Raw genomic sequence first — 17,419 nt, forward strand, 5'->3', positions numbered from 1 at the left:
AGACAGAGCAGGGAGACAGAGCAGGGAGACAGAGCAGGAAGACAGAGCAGGTAGACAGAGCAGGGAGACAGAGCAGGAAGACAGAGCAGGGAGACAGAGCAGGGTAACTCCGTGGTTATGTGGCGCACCAGCGGGTTGCAGATCGTGTGATCTTATGAGATCCCAACTCGTCCATCCCAACCAGTAGATGGCGTTTGAAGAGCTCTGCGGAGACGAGAGGGACGTCATGCAGGCGCAGCTTCAGAAATAAAACAACACTAATAGAAACATAGAGGGGGTGTTTATTTCCTCACAAAACTCAAGATTTGGCATTCTTCATGGACGCAGACGGTCTTGAAACAGGAAAACCACTACAACAGAAACAGTCATGCCCAGATACATGGGGAGAGAAACTAAAGCTGCACAAATGATCATTCTTTGTGCAAAACCAGCACTGATGCAGCGCAAACGATTAACACCATTTTTTGTTCAATTGGGCCATTGTGGGGTGCTGCGTGATGTCATCAACTTACAATAAATGTTATATATTAAAAACCAAAGCAGCACAAATTATATATTTTTTTCCAGCACAAACCAGCACTTACTCAGCACTAACAATTGAGACATTTCTTGTTCAATTTGTAGAATGTGGGGTCTGAGTGACGTCATCACTGTATAATAAACTGTTATATCTCAAAAAACAAAGCTGCACAAACGGTCACTCTTTCAGCACAAACCAGCACTAATGCAGCACGAATGATTAACACATTTTTGCTCATTTTGGACATTGTGGAGGACTGAGTGACATCATCACCTCATGAGAAAATATTATATATTGATATAGTATTGAAAAAGGTCCCTGGAGCAGGTCCGCTATCGTATCATTGATCTTGCTGTTAAATTAGCCGCCATCATTCCAGAGTAGTAGATAACAGCAGTGCGTCATCGCCACCTGCCAATGGGCCAAACAGTCAAGCTTCTTTCAATGACGACACCAAAACCAGCGCTAGAAACTCCATTTGCCCAATGGTGTTCTGTCAATAACACATCAAAATCAGATTGGCTGATGATACTGGCACTCAACATAAAGTTGCTAAAGTCACTAATTGATTCCAGACACAGATTTCAGAATCACTTCTTAATTATATAAAAAAAAAAAAGAACAATTACTGCACACTACTTCTACAACCATGAAGGAGCAATTGGTATGGATGAACCGAAATTATGTTGAGAAGAAATGTTTGTTTTGTTGCTGAAAGCAGAAAATGTGTCATTTGTTTCTTGCAGGAGTTGGATAGACAGCGGGCCTATTTATTTTGAGAAGCAGTGAAGCAGCCTGCTGGAATCAGTTCTGCCGTCCTCGGGTGTAGGTGAGGTGACGAGAAGATCATCGGCGTACTGAATGAGTGTTCTTCCTTTCGGGAGGCACAGTTCTTCGAGGTCAAGCTTAACCGTTGCTGCATACACCCCTGGACACTCCACAAAGCCCTGTACCAGCCTAGTCCACGTATACTGTTTACCCTTATAAGTGAATGCAAACAGATACTGACTATCTGGGTGCAATGGAATGGAAAAGAATGCTGAGCACAAGCCCACGACTGTGTGGCACGTGCTGTTTGAAGGCAAAGAAGCCAAAATGGTGTTTGAATCTGGAACTACCGGTGTGCTGGTACAACAATGTTATTAATAGCTTGCAAATCTTGAACAAATCTCCACTCATTTGGTCTGCCTGGTTTTAGAATTGGCATGAACAAACGAACAAACTTTGAACAAACTTTTTGTGGTCTTGTGAGATTCCAACATCTATCATGACAAATAAAAATGGTCTTTCCCTAGAAATGAACAAAGTGTCTCTGGTCTTATTAGACCCCAACATCCCCCGGTGTCTTCAGAAGCAGACTCAATGTGTGATTCTGAGGGCACACACGTTCAGTCTGACAAACCTTTTGTGCGCATGGACTGAGTGCCTGTGTTTATCTGTCCTCAGTGTAGCCCTGCTTGAACTGCACCCTCAACATGGCTAAGCTCCGTGTTTCTTAGGAACTGCTTAAACAAAATCATCAATGTGCCCAAGCTCCGTGTTTCTTAGGAACTACATGAACAACACCCTCAACATGTCCATGCACATGTGTTTCTCAATAACTGCCTGAACAACATTCTCAACATGCAAACCATAGAAATAAAACAAGACATTGAGAAAATATAAAAAGCATTTAAAAGATAAAAGGCAATTAAAACAGTCAAGCAGACCTCAGGTGTTCAACAAGTTTGTTCCACAAGTGAGAAGCAGATAAACTCAAAGGTGCTTCACTTTGTTTGGTTCTGGTTCTGGAACACACAGTAGACCTGTCCCAGAACACCCAAGAAGTCTGAATGCTTCATCCTCCAAGACCATTCAACGCTTTGTAGAGCAGCAGGAATATTCTAAAATCCATCCCTTGACTCACAGGAAGCCAGTGTGGTGTTTGTAGGACCGGTGTGATCTGGTCCAGTTTCTTGGAGTTTGTAAGAACTTTGGCAGCAACATTCTGGATCAGCTGAAGCAGGTTGATGCTGAAGTAAAATTGTGTTTAAATAATGTTGAAATTAGTAATAATCAGTAGAGTGTGGTGGTTTTCAGTCAGGGCCAGCAATAACAAAATACAACCCACCTCACTGTATCTGAGTACTGTATCCATCAGGTACTTTCTGCTGGGTGATGGAGGAAGTACTGTATCCATCAGGTACTTTCTGCTGGGTGATGGAGGAAGTACTGTATCTATCAGGTACTTTCTGCTGGGTGATGGAGGAAGTACTGTATCCATCAGGTACTTTCTGCTGGGTGATGGAGGAAGTACTGTATTCTGCTGGGTGATGGAGGAAGTACTGTATCCATCAGGTACTTTCTGCTGGGTGATGGAGGAAGTACTGTATCCATCAGGTACTTTCTGCTGGGTGATGGAGGAAGTACTGTATCCATCAGGTACTTTCTGCTGGGTGATGGAGGAAGTACTGTATTCTGCTGGGTGATGGAGGAAGTACTGTATCCATCAGGTACTTTCTGCTGGGTGATGGAGGAAGTACTGTATCCATCAGGTACTTTCTGCTGGGTGATGGAGGAAGTACTGTATCCATCAGGTACTTTGTGCTGGGTGATGGAGGAAGTACTGTATCCATCAGGTACTTTGTGCTGGGTGATGGAGGAAGTACTGTATCCATCAGGTACTTTGTGCTGGGTGATGGAGGAAGTACTGTATCCATCAGGTACTTTGTGCTGGGTGATGGAGGGAGTACTTTACACATGCCTGCTTTATCTCAATAATTACAATCATGAACACTAAGGCGACACAATACATTCTACTACTACTGCTCCTGAAGTATGACCTGCAGGCCTCAGAGTAGGACTACATCTAGACAGGAAGCCCTCCTTGTGTAGTCATGTTCTATAGAATAGAATAGAATAGAATAGAATAGAATAGAAATGTATTAGTATAGCACTTTTCCCAGAAATGAGCCACAAGGTGATTAACAGCACTTAAAAACAGAAAAGAAGAAGAAAAAATATGTAAATAGTTAAAAATAAGTAAAACAGAGATATGATTATTAAAGGTATAGAGTACATAGTTCTACAAAAGAGTAAGAACGAGCAGCTACGGGTCAAAGGCCTGCCTGAATAAAAATGTTTTTAACAGCTTCATAAAGGAGCCACAAGAATCGACATATCTTAGCTGAAGTAGAAAACTTTCCACAGCTTTGGTGCTGCAGCTTCAAATGCACAATGACCACGGGATTTGAGCTTAGTGTGTGGGACCGGGAGCAATATTTGGTGGCCAGACCTCAGTGCTCTTTTTGGGGAATATGGGTGAAGGAGGTTGGAAACATGTTATTCATCTTTTGCAACACTGCTCTCCTTAAAAAGAATTAATTACAATGAGAGGTACCAGATACAAAAAGAACTGATACAATATTACAAACAAAATACTATTGAGAACACCTGAATGGACCATCAAGCTAAGCTCACCTGTTATTTTAACTACTGTTTCCTTTAGGTGCAGATTTAAGAGTTACATCAAACATGTATGACCTGAGTTAAGTCCCCAGGAACACTGGGTCATTAAAGCAACAGGCTTGTAACTGTTGTATCTGGCTTCACCATGTCATCAAACTGTGGGGCTTCTCAGCTTTCTTCGTTGATCAGTAGCACAGTTCTTTTTTAATTTCTCAATGTCTTGTTTTATTTCTATGAGTTACATGTTGACAATGTTGTAAAAGCAGTTCCTGAGAAACACTGAGTTTGGGCATGTTGAGACTGTTCTTCAAGTAGTTCCTGAGAAACACTGACCTTGGGCATGTTGAGGGTGTTGTGTAAGTAGTTCCTGAGAAACACTGAGTTTGGGCATGTTGAGACTGTTCTTCAAGCAGTTCCTGAGAAACACTGACCTTGGGCATGTTGAGGGTGTTGTGTAAGTAGTTCCTGAGAAACGCTGAGCATGTTGGTGGTGTTCAAGTCACGCTTCAAAGGTTTACACAGGAGACACGTCAACTACAGATGAAGATAACTTTATACACAGGATCACAGATAACGATGAACTACAACAGAGAACACTTAATTATACAAACCACCACCTACTGGGCTTGGAAAATGACGTTAAATCCGGACAATAATTTTTTTCTACAATATCAAGGACACCTGCTGTTACTACACAGAAGGACAATATAACCAGAAATTAAACACAGATGGCAGATTATAAATAATTAATTTCAATAGTAGAAGCCTCTATGCAAACTACAGCAATGTCAAAGAGTATTTAGGCAAATTCATTAAACCAGTCAAAATAGTTTAATATCTGAAGCCTGGATTAATGATGATAAAGGACTTTCATTTGAATTAGATAGGAATTTCATGATATAAAGAGAAAGAACAAGTGTGGAGGAGGAGTAGCTATATATATAGAAAATTACGTGAACTATAAGATATTAGAGAATATGACAACTGCTATTGATAACATATTAGAATGCACAACAATAGAAATCTGTAAAGAAAAAAAGAAAAATGTGCTAATTAGCTTCTTATATAGAGCATCAGGCTCCAATGTGGAAGCATTAAAGCACTGGGTGGAAGATATGTTCTTATTTTTATTGGTGGTGATTTCAACATTGACATGCTGAATCCAAATAAGCACAAAGCAAATGATGAATTTATCATTAATTGTACTGTATGGGCCTGTATCCAAAAATGACCAGGCTAACATAACAAAATAACATAATAACATCCCATAGTTCCACGTTAATTAACAACATATTCACAATTACATAGAAAATAATACAGTGAGTGGAATATTGATCCCTCAACACACACACACACACACACACACACACACACACACACACACACACACACACACACACACACACACACACACACACACACACACACACACACACACACACACACACACACACACACACACACACACACACACACAGCTCTGTTGGCACACAGGTGATTCAGGTGATTTGGCCCCTCCGGTAAAGTAAACTGTGATGCAACAGGTTCTCCACCCTGCTCCTCCGTCACTCCAGTATAAAATGAGACATGAAACACAGCTCAGCAGTCCTGCTTCTCTTTCTGTCTCTGGGTCCAGTTCACCAACTGCTGCCATGCATATCATCAACCCTGTAAGTATTCCAAATAAGTGCATTTGCACTGCTAACTATGTAACATGATTAATATGTTTTCCTTCCATCCAGCATCATTAGTAATGTGTTTTAGAACAGCATCAAATTAATACCACTTGTCATCAATTGCTGCCAGCTTAATTTATTTATTGAATTTATTCTTACTTCCTGCTGATAAAAGATGTATTATATTACATTAGAATATATTTCAATTTACATCATGTCGAAACCAAACAAAGACATTATGAAGTGAAAATGCTGTGTTAATGTCTTTTTCTCTGAATTATAAAAGTATGGTCTGAAGGAGAGATTGTAGCTGACCTCAGTACCATTCAGTGAAAGTACTTAGAGTGTTCATTGAATCTTCACAGACGTAAAGATCAACTTATGATGCAAGAAATATCAAATACCCTCTGAAACCTAGTCACTACCTACATTTTAACTATTTTACACAAATAATTTCCAACATTTGCAATGCTGACACAAATAGAAATGATTGCATGAGGACCCCATTATGAATCTATTGAATCTTTATCATAACAGGAACTGAACTGACAAACAAAAAGCTGCATTTTTGAAGCTGTAAAACTTTACATTTTGAGCGGCGTGCCATCGATTAGTAATCTCCATGACTACGATTTCCTGATGTGTCTAACCTACACTGCGGATGTTTATTGTTGTTGATTCCAGACTATCCCCTACCTGGGGCCGATCCCATCGATTCAGGATGAGGGTTCATGCATCTCCCTTGAGGGCTCCACTCCTGAAGATGCAAAGAGGTCAGTTTGGAAAGAAAAACAACTTCTCACTATTTGATAACTTAATGTGTTTGAAGCTTCACAGTGTATTCCCATCAGCAAGAGCTGGTACTTCTAACCTCGTTTGATGGATATTGACCAGTGACACCCCACAAGAGCTGCAGTTTTAGAGATTTTCTGATCCAGTCAATGTCAAATTCTTTTGAAATCGTCACACTTGCACTTGATTTCTCAATGTAGTGCCTCAACAGTGAAGATCAAATGATGTAAAATTCACCTGTAACAGAGGTAGTATTGACTTGACTTTAAGTGGTCATAATGTTATGGCTGATTGGTGCACATGCATGTTTTAAAGCTCCATTTAGGTTCTTTCACATCACATTCACACTACATCTCAGGCTCCTTTGTTCGGTGAGACTTTTCTCTCAAATCAAACCAAATAAAATCAAACTTTATTTATAGAGCACTTTTCATACAAAAACAAATTGCAACACAAAGTGCTTCACATAAAATAGAAAAATATAATAAAATAAAATAAAAACACACACACACACACACACACACACACACACACACACACACACACACACCACGAACCCCAACTGCACGTAACAAAATATATATCAATATATATCTTTTGTCCAAACCTGGCAGGTTTTACGTCAACCTCCTCTGTGGAAAGTCTGAATACGACAACATCGCCCTGCACATCAATCCTCGCTTTGACCAAGGTGCCAAAGTGGTGTTCAACACTCGCGAGAATGACGAGTGGGGCTCCGAGAAAATTGTGAACAGCATGCCGTTCTCCCAAGGCCTGGCCTTTAAGATGAAGATCATCGTCACTGCTAACCGCTTCCAGGTCAGAACAAACTCACCGTACAAACATTTTCATCTGGAACACTGAACTTCTGCTGATTTTTTTATCTTTTAGATTCATGTTACTTACAGTTCAATTGTAACAATGATTCTTAGCAATAATTCTGATGATGTTGAAAAGTCTCACTATGACCCTGACTAATTGAGCCATATTAGTAAGAAACATGCATTTGGAGGATGAGCGCTGGAGTCTGTGTGTTCAAATGGAAGAAAATGTCAAATTCTCCCTGTCAAAACAGTTTAATTGGATGGAATGCTAAGAGATAGTTGAGTATTCAATAGATATCACTCTCTCTCTACTATTTAATTATAGTTACTAGTTAGTTATTTCAACATTATTAGTTACTACTAAAAAGAGTAACTTAACCTTGCAGTTTAATCAAAGCACTTAATTCAATTTGAAAACAACCATCCCTCTCTAGAAGAGATTTTAAATTTTTCCCTTAACCCGCGTTAACATTGTATGAAATGATATTGTTGTCACATATAATTTAAGGAAGTCGTTTCCTTGCAGATTCATGTGGATGGAAGAGAATTCTACACCTTCGCCTTTCGTATGCCTGTGAATAGAGTTGCTGCATTGCAGATCGGAGGAGACGTTACCATCCACGTTATCGATGTGAATGAGGTGAGGGTTGAACTCCTCCACATGCTGCTTGCTGCTTTGCTACAAGTCAGAAATGATAGTGAGGATTTCTGTGTGTGTGCCAGGGGGCAGGAGGAGGCATGAATCAGTATCCCGGAGGAAAGGGAGCAAGTATTATAATTATTAAAAGATAAAAGCTTCAGTTTGTTTTGTTCTCACTGAGTTTGAATGTGTTGGGATTCATGGTTGGTTATTAGCATTAAATTACTGTGAATAATAGATTACTGAAAGTAATAAATCACTGGAAGTAATTTATGAAAAATGTAAATGATTACTGGAAGTAAACGGTCATTTACTCATTAACAACTCCTAAAGTAATTACTTAAAATTAATAAATGATCGAAAATCATTTACTAACGAAAAATGATTTATTTGAATACATTCATTATTTATTCATTAATAAAAGGATAAAAGGATAAAAGGAAAAATAAATTGGAGATGGGGTGATAATTGTCGAAGTTGAAGGGGGCGTCACGTGACCACTGTCAATTTGTTCCCGTGGTATCCACATGTTCCTTAGTTCTCAAAGAAATGTGGTCCCCCCCCCCAGATGTCTTACATTTACATCATTGCTCGTCTTACTAATCTGCTATGACAAAACATTCATGTGTCATTTTCTCTTTCTATTTGTGTTTTCAGGCCTGAACAGGAGGAAGAATGGGAGGAAACAAGGAGTAAAACAAGTCAAGACAAGACGCATGAAATGCTGTTATCACAGTACACTCAAACAAATAACTCATTGGATTAACTCAATTGTATTTTGGGCAGTTTTTCCATCCAATAAAGTTTCTTAATCCAACTCAATTTGGGTTTGTTTCTGCACAACAATCAAACTGCGCTAAATGTTTTCACATTTTCCAAAACCAAACCAATCACATATACGTAAGCTAATTTATTTGGTTTAGTGCTATTAAATTTAATTAAATAGTTTCAGTTAATAATTTGCATTGCAGTAATTGTGTAGGGATTTACTACCTCATATGGATCACTATTTATGTTATGGTTGGCTATCGATAATGATTAATAATTATCAAAGATAGTTATTAATAATGTTATTGAAATTGAATCTGATGTGTATCAGATACCTCGGAGCACCACCTGTCTAAACAGGAAATGATAGCCAATTCAGTTATATCAGTCTCATAAGATATACTAAACAGTTAATCAGGAATTTGAATTAATAGTTAAATTAATTACAATTACCAGAATTAACAGTCAAGGTTGAAGGATTTTGGAGTTCTTGACACAGAAGAGGTCGACATTTCATTCACCGTTGTGCACGTTAATAAAACATATGAAACGTATGATTCCAAAAATTATATTTATTAACAATGAAAACAAATAAAACCCAGATTCTAACTATCTATATACAGCTGGGTGTGTGTAGGTGCATGTGTGTGTGTGGAGAGAGAAAGAGAGAGAGAGAGTTGGAGGGAGTGTGTGTGTGTGTGTGAGATGGTGATGGAACTACAAAACAAGATGGCGGATCACAAGAAACTACATTCCAAATGGAGGTTGTCAGAGAACAGGAAGTCTGTCCTGAGTCTCGGCCATGTGCTGATAGCAATGGAACAATAGAAGCTAGCCATAGCGTCTGCTTCCTGTGTGTCTCTGCTAAAGGACCATTTCTAGAATGAGTTTATGTAACTGCGATTTGTCTTGTAAAACGTCAGGAGTCGTCAGATGGTGTTCAGTCACTGTGTGATGTTGTCTTTGATGTGATATGTGTAGGATTGTGAGTTAACAAGTTAGTAAAGCAAAGATTAGCATGCAGACCCTGTGTCTGTGGCAGAGCTAACGTTGGTTTACAAGTTGATAACAGTGCCTAATATCATTATCAACAGCAGAGAATCAACACATCTTCGTGAAAGTTAAACAGTTCTATCATAGCATCAGGTTTAACTAATCTCAGGTAGTGCCCAGTTGTTACCACTTCCTTGAAGGAGTTCAGTTGTTGTCCTGCTGGAGGGAAGCTGGTGTCTTCTCCTGTAGTTAGCACCTCCTGCTAACTGTGGTTTGCTGGTTCTGCAGGCTGAGGAGAGGAAGATGAAGTTGATGTTTCAGGAGTCCTTCTTTGCAGCTCCTGGTTGTCCCTTTGTTCAGACTGAGGAGCTGGTCACTCAGGTCTGTGATGGCTTTCCTGCTTGTTCAGGAAAAACACAAAGAAGTTCTGTGAGGTGTTGTTTCCCTGGTCCCGTCCTGGAGGAACCGGGTGGTTCCCTGGAGAGCAGACTCTGGGTGCTGGTCTCTGGATCAGGGGAAGGTCTGACCCTCGTGGTTGGGTCAGCAGAAAAGCTGAGGAGTGAAGGCCTCTGGTTGCAAGAGCGTCTGGTGTTAGCTGTGTGCTAACGCTGGGTGAGCTGCTCTCCAGCAACCCACCTCCTTGGAGTTTGCTTTGCAAGCGAGAATGGAGGCTGGCTGAAGCCTTTTGTTGCACGAATGTTGATTCGGAGGTGTCAAAGCCTGAGAGCTTCAACCAATCAGTGACTGGCTAATTGCATGGGGGAAGAGTCTTGTGAGCAGAAAGGGGGGAGGAAGGTCCTGCAGAAGGCCCTCCACCCCCACTGGGTGTGATGGTCAATCACATTCCTGGGTCAGAATTCATGTCATGACTGCGTCTCATGACAAATGAATATTGTCTCTAACCAAAAAATGAACAAACTTTCTGTGGTCCTGTGACATCCCAACAATTGTATCATTTTTCATTTGGTTAACCCCAAAACACATAACTGACAATGAATTTGGTTTTCTTAAATTCTAAAGAAACACGAGTGAAACTGGTTTAGTTTTTTTTAATTTAAATGTAATAAAAGCTTAACGCTTATTGTACAATGGAGGTCACATTTTAAAGAACCAACAATGTAATTAATTACATTTCAATAGCTGACAAAAACAGGAGTTTAACCTCATGCACAATCTTAGAATATTGTAATAAGTTCAAATATAAAGGGAAAAATAGATTTTTTTTTAGATGTTTTTAGATTGAATGAGGCCCTCAGTGATAAAACATTATGCTTCTTTCAAACAGCAAGTGAATAGAGACACTTATTAAGACTATGTTATTAATATACTAAACAAATACAAGCAGAAGCATCATTAGTCCCTTTTAGAAAATTCATGTGTTTCAGGGCTGGTTTACTTGAAACAACAGTTAGTCTGAGTTTAGAGAACACAAAAGGTATATCAGGTATATTTTTAAACATCACATTAATTCATCTTTCAAGGCATTTTAGAATGCTTTGAATGAAACCTCAATAAAGAAGCGTAAAATAAACTGTTTCTTTAAGCATTAGAATTTCATTCATTAATACATATGAGCATAAATATTTATAAACATTAACAAATTGAACACATTTCTGTTTTTCTGAATTTAAAAATAACCAGTGGTGGACAAAGTACTCAACTCCAGTACTTGAGTCAAAGTACTGATTACTCATGGTCAAATTTTACTCAACTACAAGTAAAGGTTGCTTGGTCAAAATTTTACTCAAGTTAAAGTACTAAAGTACCTACTTTTAGAAAGTACTTAAGTATTCAAAAGTACATTTTCTAATATCGGTGCGTTGCTATTTGTTTTCTCAGTGCTTTTACAGAACCTTGTAACTCTGAAACCAGCAACTGATGTACTGACTTACATGTAGAACCACTCTGCTACAAAAAGTCTATAGAAACATCTGTAAAAACTTCAGCATGAAAATGCATTCAAAAGCAATAAGGACATCTACTGTCATTGAATGTTTTTATTTAAAACATCCCCACCCAAAAAACAAGAGGGCCTCTTTTTTTATTCAGTCCATTACCGCAAACAAACCTGAACTCTGCTTTCAAGAACACATCAAGCTGTTGAACCACTTGGCTTCATGGCAACATGACACTTGCCTTAATAAAAATCTGTAAACGACGCAGAAGATCCGTCCGGCATTTTTCCATGTCGCTGGAAAGTGATAGAAATCTCTAAAAGATGATGATGCACATGTAGTAACGCAGGAGAGGAAACAGTACCACTGATAATTGAATGTACTGCCATACTTCAACACAGCACAAGCTTACAATGCAATGAATGCTCTGCACAGATGAATTTAGCTCAATACTTGGCTCAGCAATACTTCTTTCAGCAAGACAAACAACATTTTGTTGAGATTTGGCCATGGGTGTGTTGGTTCCTCAGCTGGAGGTTCTCCTACCATCTCCATTACAGAGTTTTGTTCCAATGAAGGCGGGAGAGCTGCTACACACAGCGGAGGTGACGTATTTCCAAATCCATCCCAGGTGTGAGCGCTGACTGTGATTGGTTCTCTTCTGTGCGTGAGGAACACAGCATGTGGCCAATTACATTTAAAAAGTTAAAAACACCAACAGCTGACTTTGCTGAGCTTAAAAGGAACGAGTAACGACAAGCTTCCTTGAAATTTAGTCGAAAGTACAATAATTGGCTTTGAAATGTAGTGGAGGGAAAGTCATACGTCTTCCCGTGTCCCGACCTCTGCCTGGGCCTGGACTGCCTCCGTGAACGCCGGTCATACACTTGTTTGCCCTGACAATCCAATAAAACCTGCAAACGCCAGTCTTGTGTGTGAGTCTGCTTCTGGGTCGTCCTCAGATCCTGACAACATTTAATTACAATTTTGAGTTCAGTTCATGTACATGATTGTATGTGTTTCACCCTTTTATTCAACATTTTTTGACAATGTTGATCATTTATCTGTTTCAACCATTCGGGCTCTTCTTATAGTAGTTGTTTGTTTCCATTTTTAACATTTCTTTGATTTCAGAAATTCATTTGAGGTTTTTTTCAGCTACTTTTGCATTTTATTCCCCCCGTTTCTCAATATTTGAGCTCTTGTGCTTTTTGTTTTAAAAGCCATTTTTATAGTCCAGAGATGAGTCCTTTTGAAAATAACTCTGGGGTCTAAATAAAATAAAAATTTAATGTTTCTCACCATAAAATATATTTAAAGCTTCACGGAGCCGCTACAGAAGGGCTGAAGAGCCACATGTGGCTTCAGAACTGCAGGTTACAGACCCATGACATCTCAGAGTAGGACTACAATGAATGAATGAATGAATGAATGTTAACACAGTGTGTGAGACATACATCTCATCTACTTCCTTTTATCAATGCCACAGTGGCTCGTGTTCATTCTCATAGGTTTTTTTTTTTAAACACGGAAATGTGAATAACTGCAGAACAATATTTAACCTTCCTACATCTGTTCATTAAATTTACATCACATTTCCCCTCGGCCTCGATTAGAGAAGTCGAATCAATCCACCGAAGGCAAATAGAAACGCGAGCAGCACTTGTCTTGCTCTGAGGAAACTTTGTGTAACTTTATAGTTACAGACGTGATGAAAGGAGGTTGCAGGTTGATCCTCTGGAGAGCAAACACACACTGGGAGGGTTTATAGACAAACACACGGCAGAACTCTGAGAGCAAAAGCTGTTAAGGTGAAACTTGGATGTTTCCAGTTCTCAAGAATGCAATTTTTTTCATTTGATTTCGATAAAACTGGGCCAAACCCAACATGAAGTCTGCAGACAGACGGCCAAGAGTAGATTTGATTATTTAAATAAAAGCTCAATTGTACATTAATGTAAAGGCCATGTCCTTGGTTCAGCTTCTGGCTTTGGGACATTTCTGGAGAGTTTGAATATTTTCACTCCATTACTGTGTGAGCTAGGTTTTTCAGGTGAAACAATGAATTCCCCTGAGGGGAACCACATGTAAAATAATGAAGACTGTGACGGGCCTCAGTACGAATTAATGTCTTTATAAAAGCAGACATGTAACATACTGACGTGCATCTGTTAACTCTTTGTATTTCTTTGCATGTGTCATACTTGTGAAAATGATGAGCCACTCATCTCCCATCCAACATATTTATTTTCTGCTCGTATCACTGTAAAACAGAAAAACATCGGTCAACCGGAGCACGCTCGGTGTGATTCCTACTCCACCGCATCCTGTACTGACTTCCGCTCCAGCGGTCAGACACTGATGTGCACCGAGTGCCCTCTGCTGGTGAAACCTATATTAACTACTATTGACCGCTAGTGCCACAGATTGAAATTACATTCATAAACATCAAGTGACCTTAGCAATAAAATGGGGGTGGGAAACTATTTCCAATCATGAACTTACTCATAGTGCCACACATGTTTTGTCGGATCATGACTCAAACTAATCTTTCAAACACAGTGAACCTACATAAATGGAAGTTTGCATGTTCTTATGTGTGCACGGTTCTCTCATATCTTGCCAGTGTGAAAACATGACTTTTAAGTGAATTGGTAACCCTAAAGTATCTGTAGACACTAATGTGGCCGTCTGTTCCGCTGCATTTGCTTTATGATGGACCGTCAACCAGTTCAGGGTTTAAATTGATTTTTACACATCGTCCAACTGCTCCCCACAGACTGTCAGTGGATAAACATCACATACAATAAAGGAAGCACATTGGAAATTTCCTGAAAATAATCTGTTTAATCAGTATTTAAACACAGAGTTCAGTCAGAGGACACTCAGTCAAGTGGAAAGTAGTGATCTCCATCAGCTCCATACCGTCAACACACTCCAGAGTCATCACACGATGGAGGATCTGCTCTGAAAGAAGCGTAATGACAGAGAACTGAGTCTGAGATCAACGCATCGCACATGATTTCCTGGGTTGAGAAAATAAACTTGTATGCAGAATTCCTAAAAATATCTGTGTAGGCCTGGCGTGTGTACTCCATGGCCTTGAGGCCTCGTGTTGAGCCGTGTTCATTGTGTGAACCATAGGGGTGAACTCGGGGAGAGAGAAAAAAAGAACGGCTCCCAACCAAACGCGACTCGGTTCCCATCGTTCATGTTAATATCCGGTCAAAAGATCCTGTTCGTTCGTGAGTTTTTTCTTTCAATAATAAGATGGTAGTGGACCCTCATTGCATGTTGAATGTGTTCGTGAAGAAGTAAGTCATTAATTTATGGAGCATTATTACCATCGGTTACTGATTTGTATATTCTTCATTTGTTACACAAAGCCATTCATTCACCCATTCATTCATCAGTCATTCTACATTCATTCATCATTCATCATTCATTCATTCATTCATTCATTCATCATTTGTTGAAATCCACGTGCTGTACTGCCGACCGACTCTATTAAAGAGGATAAAGTCAACACTCAGGGTCCGTCTCTACTCTCTGACCGGAGTCGTCGTCGTGGATAAAGTGGTCCCAGCATCGTCTTCAGTTACAACCACATGATCAGCAAAACTAACATTCATGCAGAATACTGAAATAAATCTTTAATATTCAGCTTTTACCTTACACCCTCTGTTGTTGCTCCACACTTCAGTTTAGCAGAGAGCACAGCCATTTTATCCACAGGGCCTGGATGATTGCTTCAACACAAGTTAAAACCAACATAGTTTAGAGAACATCATGAATGTGTGACAGGAAAATATGCTTTTTACTTTACTTACTAAAGTACTGTACTAGACTTCATCTATAAATCATTGTCAATATTGTGCAGACATGAACAGTAAAGCAACATGGTGGTTGATAAAGTTGCTCCAGCAACATGGTGGTTGATAAAGTTGCTCCAGCAACATGATGGTTGATAAAGTTTCTCCATCAACATGGTGGCTGATAAAGTTGCTCCAGCAACATGGTGGTTGATAAAGTTGCTCCATCAACATGGTGGCTGATAAAGTTGCTCCAGCAACATGGTGGTTGATAAAGTTGCTCCAGCAACACAGTGGTTGATAAAGTTGCTCCAGCAACATGGTGGTTGATAAAGTTGCTCCAGCAACATGATGGTTGATAAAGTTGCTCCATCAACATGGTGGTTGATAAAGTTGCTCCAGCAACACGGTGGTTGATAAAGTTGCTCTAGCAACATGGTGGTTGATAAAGTTGCTCCAGCAACATGGTGGTTGATAAAGTTGCTCCAGTAACATGGTGGTTGATAAAGTTGCTCCAGCCACTGTGATGCACCAACTCCACAAGACTCGAAATTTTCAGCACCACCTGGAATTAAAAGGTCACAGTTTATACTTATTAATCTCAGTTTATTTCATTGTTGACTCATTCTCTTAGAGGAGAGCCCTGCTGTCAAAGCCATCGATTCTTGCGGATTCTTGCGGACAAACTGCAACTGTTTGGTTGTGTATCACTGTGATACAGACATGCTCATATTCTTGTGACCAACTCCAACTTTCGTTGGATATTAAACGCACGAGCGGAGTTACAACAAAGGATCGCCAGGTGGCACTGTGGGGATAAGTTTGTTCTTTGCAGCCTTGATTTAATGAACGTTGCCGTGTAAAAAAGTTGTAAAAGAGTTGGAGATCATGTTTTTATCGTCGTTTTATGAACAACACCTACATATGGCCAACCGGCCATATATTGTCAATATATATATTTCATCTTTTACAAGTATGTAAATAACATCTGAACTGAAATAATTAAAGTGTGTGTGTGTGTGTGTGTGTGTGTGTGTGTGTGTGTGTGTGTGTGTGTGTGTGTGTGTGTGTGTGTGTGTGTGTGTGTGTGTGTGTGTGTGTGTGTGTGTGTGTGTGTGTGTGTGTGTGTGTGTGTGGCTACAATTACTGGACACTACTTCTACAACCATGAAGAAGCAATTGGTATGGATGAACCGAAATTATATTCAGAAGAAATGTTTGTTTTGTTGCTGAAAGCAGAAAATGTGTAGTTTGGTTTCTTGCAGGAGTTGGATAGACATCAGGCCTATTTATTTTGAGACGCAGTGAAGCAGCCTGCTGGGTTTTGTTTGTCTCTTTGCTGTTATAAATTGTTTTCATGCGTCAATGTCAATGATAACTGAGAAATAATATTTGATGATTGATAAATTGGAGGTACATGGTAATCAAATATTGTCAAGGCTAAAAGATGAAAGACATTTGTTTGTAGGTAATGACAGTTGTACATTTTTGTTTCTGTTTGTAAGGTTTTCAACCTAATATCTACTCCAAGAAGAAGATCAAATTGACAGGAGTCGTTGTCCATCCCTTAACAAATGTCCCAAATATATAACTTGAGGCAAACAAAACTGAAGCTTGGCCAACGAAACTCTATGACCACACTGAGCCACTCTTCTCAGAAGCCAAATGGAATCAGTTCTGCAGTCCTCAGGTGTAAGTGAGGCGACGAGAAGATCATCGGCGTATTGAATGAGTGTGCTTCCTTTCGGGAGGCACAGTTCTTCGAGGTCACGCTTAACTAAGAGCCGGACTCCTAAATGGCATTCAATTTTAATTTCTCTTTGCTATTTGGGTTGATTGGGACCTGATGAGTGTTAAAACAGATAATTATCTTCCTACATGATGTAGTTTCTGAGAAAAATGATGTCCACATATGTGGACATTTGTTTTAAATTCTGATATAACACAATAAAATCACAATTGAGTAATGAAGTACAAAACTCTATATTTGGTACCTGAACATGGCAACATTTTTTTCCTGAGTGCAAAACCAAAGTAGAAAACTATTGTCCA

General features: G+C 39.5%; 1 protein-coding gene across 1 annotated transcript; it reads left to right on the forward strand.

Moving 5' to 3' along the window:
• The first annotated feature begins 5,561 nt into the window (after nucleotides 1-5,561).
• Nucleotides 5,562-8,716, forward strand: LOC308143096 (galectin-4-like). The gene is made up of 5 exons (XM_080513789.1): nucleotides 5,562-5,637; nucleotides 6,328-6,416; nucleotides 7,050-7,254; nucleotides 7,786-7,899; nucleotides 8,557-8,716. Exons 1-5 carry the CDS (start codon nucleotides 5,620-5,622, stop codon nucleotides 8,560-8,562), a joined length of 432 nt encoding a protein of 143 aa, XP_080369915.1. The 5' UTR covers nucleotides 5,562-5,619; the 3' UTR covers nucleotides 8,563-8,716.
• The last annotated feature ends 8,703 nt before the right edge of the window (nucleotides 8,717-17,419 follow it).

The sequence above is a fragment of the Blennius ocellaris genome, assembly GCF_963422515.1.
Source record: "Blennius ocellaris genome assembly, chromosome: 2".
Lineage (NCBI taxonomy): Eukaryota > Metazoa > Chordata > Actinopteri > Blenniiformes > Blenniidae > Blennius > Blennius ocellaris.

What these genes read in the sequence shown, in the direction of transcription:
- LOC308143096 (XM_080513789.1), top strand. An exon ending in ACTCCTGAAGATGCAAAGAG is followed by an intron (nt 6,417 to 7,049) that starts GTCAGTTTGGAA and finishes CAAACCTGGCAG; the next exon opens with GTTTTACGTCAACCTCCTCT. An exon ending in TCACTGCTAACCGCTTCCAG is followed by an intron (nt 7,255 to 7,785) that starts GTCAGAACAAAC and finishes GTTTCCTTGCAG; the next exon opens with ATTCATGTGGATGGAAGAGA.